The sequence below is a fragment of the Crocuta crocuta genome, unplaced genomic scaffold, assembly GCF_008692635.1.
Source record: "Crocuta crocuta isolate KB4526 unplaced genomic scaffold, BGI_CrCroc_1.0 scaffold127, whole genome shotgun sequence".
NCBI classification, from domain to species: domain Eukaryota; kingdom Metazoa; phylum Chordata; class Mammalia; order Carnivora; family Hyaenidae; genus Crocuta; species Crocuta crocuta.
The window spans coordinates 11,728,749-11,731,673 of record NW_027532008.1 but is presented as its reverse complement, the minus strand read 5'-3'; the positions used below and the strand labels follow the sequence as shown (position 1 = coordinate 11,731,673).

Genomic DNA, 2,925 nt, shown 5'->3' with positions numbered 1-2,925 from the left:
GCAGGAGTTATCACTAGTGGAACTTCCTTACCTGACTCGGGGTGAGACCAGCAATTTCGGGTGTTCCTGTCCCCGGGGCATAGGCAGGATCCAAGCCGTCAATGTCAAAGCTGATGTACATGGGTTTGCCTCCCATCTGCTGCCTCACTTCCCCCATCAGAGGGACCAGGGACTTCATCCAGCAGTCCTCAGCCAAGACCACCCGGAAGCCCTGAGGAGGCAGGGATTAAACATCAGGAGGTCGAGGCCCCTGCGTGGCAGCATTTACTGGGCCTTTCTCCTGTGCCAACCCCATGCTAAGTGCCTGTGTACGCATCCTGTTTGACCCCCGATCTTCACCAGGATGGAACTATCATCCCCGCTTTACTGGTGAGGAAGGAAGGAGAGCTGGTGAAGAAGCAGGCAGTCAGGCAAAGCTGCCCCACGGGGACAGGATCCGAGAGGTGCTGGGCTGGGATGACAGCCAGAAACTCGGGTCCACTCGTGTTAGTGCCTCCCCAACGGCTCTGTCCAGAAGACTGGCCTCGGCGCACCCTAAAAGTGGGCGACTTCGGTCTTTCCTGTTGGGAGCTTGTCATATGTGTTCACCTAGGAGCCTCTCTGCCCGCTGGGGAAGAGGACAAGGACCGGAATGGTGGCCGCTCGCCTTGAGCTTGGGCCTCTCCAGCTCCTTTGCAAGCCAGCGACACCCCAGGGATCGGTGTGTTTCTGCCTGTCTCCCCCGCCCAGCGATGAGAGGCCTCCTTTGCCTGACCCTCTTGATGGAAAATCCGGCCTTCCGTGCCGTTTTTTGAATTTGGTTACTAAAGCCCCTGGTGAATCTACAGCTGTCACTGAGCGGGCACCGGACAGAAAGGCGCTCTGCAGGCTGGGGACAGAGGAAGGGGCGTTTGGTGTGTCACCTGGCTCCGGCTGTATCTGTAGGGATCCAGGGTCACGGCAGAGCCCCGGATGCCGATCTGCACCACACGCTTGCAGTCCAGAAGTCCCTCGTCCACGCACCGGCGGAAGGGCGTTCCGTGATAGACCTTCTCTCCCAGAGCCTTGTCGGTCGTGTCCGTGTGAGCATCCACATGCAGCAGCCCCATGGGGCCGTGCCTGACGACAACAGGCAGCTCAGAGGCCAGGCCTCCTCCTGGGGCCTGAGCACAGCCACCCTCCAGGCTCCCCGGACTTCCAAACTCCACAGGTCACAGCCACAGAGTGGAGACCCGCCGTCAGTGACCGGCCTGGTTTCTGTTTGCAAATCATGTAGCATCTCAGAACATTAAATTTCGAGAAGTCAGGCAGAGAACAGGCAGGTGCTTCAGCCTCCCCACGCACTACCTGTCACCATGAATTTTCTTCACCGGATTGGAAGAGGCCCAGGAAGATAAGGAAGGAAGGGTGGAGGCGCAGGTGAGCTCGGCTGAACCAATCAGAGCCCACCCTTTCTACAACGGCAGCAGCACCAAGAAGCAGCTTCAAATCCAGCGCTCTCGCAATCTCCATCCACCCTGCCAGCCGCCCAAAAGAAACGTATCATCTAAATCAATGCCACGCATGGGGCGCCTGGGTGGCTCAGTCGGTTAAGCGTCCGACTTCGGCTCAGGTCATGATCTCACAGTTCGTGGGTTCCAGCCCCATGTCGGTCTCTGTGCTGACAGCTCAGAGCCTGGAGCCTGTTTCGGATTCTGTGTCTCCCTCTCCCTCTGTCCCTCCCCTGCTCACGCTGCCTCTCTCTCAGAAATTAATAAAAAAACATTCTTTAAAAATTTAGATAGATAGATAGATAAATGCCAGGAAAGCCCAGCTTCCAGAAAAGACCATCCCACCCACCACCCACCAGAATGCCACCCTCATGTCTTCCCCTCATATGGATTCCGGAGCCACTACCACCTTGGCACTCCTGCCTCTTTGCAAACTAATTAACTAAAGTTAGTTCATCCCTGGCAAAATACCCGTTTTCTCTTGGGGGAAGGGGTGCCCTCGGGAAGAAAGAGGGCCTCTCCCTAGCAAGCAACATCATCGTGTATTTGGCCGTTGAAGCAAAAACAGAACCTGAAGTGAACTGGGGTTGTATATTTCACAAGGGGCTCATCTTCCCAAAACAGAGGCATATGAGCAGATCCGGGGCCAGCAAGGGCGGCCAGAAGTGCTCATAATAAATCGTCTTGGCTCCCAGCTGGTGACTGACAAGAGACACCTGGAGCTCGCTCGGCCTTAATTTTGATCCACAGAAGCAACTCAGACGGGAATTTCCTGTCACCGCAAATAACCAGAGCCAGCAGAGGTCACCTGATGCCCTGGAGCCGCACACATCTCATTCCATAGCCCCTGAATTTTGAAACCTCGTGTGCAACCAGACTGTTGGGACTTACTTTTTGGCCATCGCTTGCAATATAGGGTATGTGATTGTGTGATCTCCACCTGCAAAGAGGAAAAAGAAAATATCTGGAATATGAATAAGATGGGGGTTGGGGGGACCATGGATTTTGTAGGACAACCTTCAAATTGTCCAACTGTGCCACCCTTTTTGATTAGACTGAAGAACTATAACATACTCAGCTAAAGTAAAATCTTGTCCAGTGGTGGGAAAATGGCCACTGGATATTTTGTCATTTAAAAGAGAAAATGGGGACACCTGGGTGGCTCAGTCTGTTAACTGTCCTATTTCGGCTCCGGTCATGATCTCACGGTTCATGGGACTGAGCTCCATGTCGAGCTCTCTGCTGACAGTGTGGAAACTGCTTGGGATTCTCTCTCTCCCTCTCTCTCTATCTGCCCTGTTTGCTCTCTCTCTCTCAAAATAAATAAATAAAATTTTTTAAAAAGAGGAAACAAAGCTTGCAGGTAAAATGTCTGGAACAGCTCTGTCCAGTAGCACTTTCTGCAGTGATGGGCATGTTCTCTTGCTGCACTGGCCAGTGTGGTGGCCACTAGCCA

The 2,925-nt window shown here is 53.7% G+C and overlaps 1 protein-coding gene across 1 annotated transcript in view; it reads right to left on the bottom strand.

Moving 5' to 3' along the window:
* Window positions 1-2,925, bottom strand: part of AGMAT (agmatinase (putative)) — a 22,979-nt gene that overhangs the window by 3,427 nt on the left and 16,627 nt on the right. Inside the window, exons 6-8 of the mRNA XM_077775581.1 lie at window positions 2,361-2,409; window positions 903-1,098; window positions 32-211 (exon numbers count right to left, since the gene is read on the bottom strand). Coding sequence (XP_077631707.1) covers window positions 32-211; window positions 903-1,098; window positions 2,361-2,409 — 425 coding nt within the window. The remainder of the gene's footprint in view (window positions 1-31; window positions 212-902; window positions 1,099-2,360; window positions 2,410-2,925) is intronic.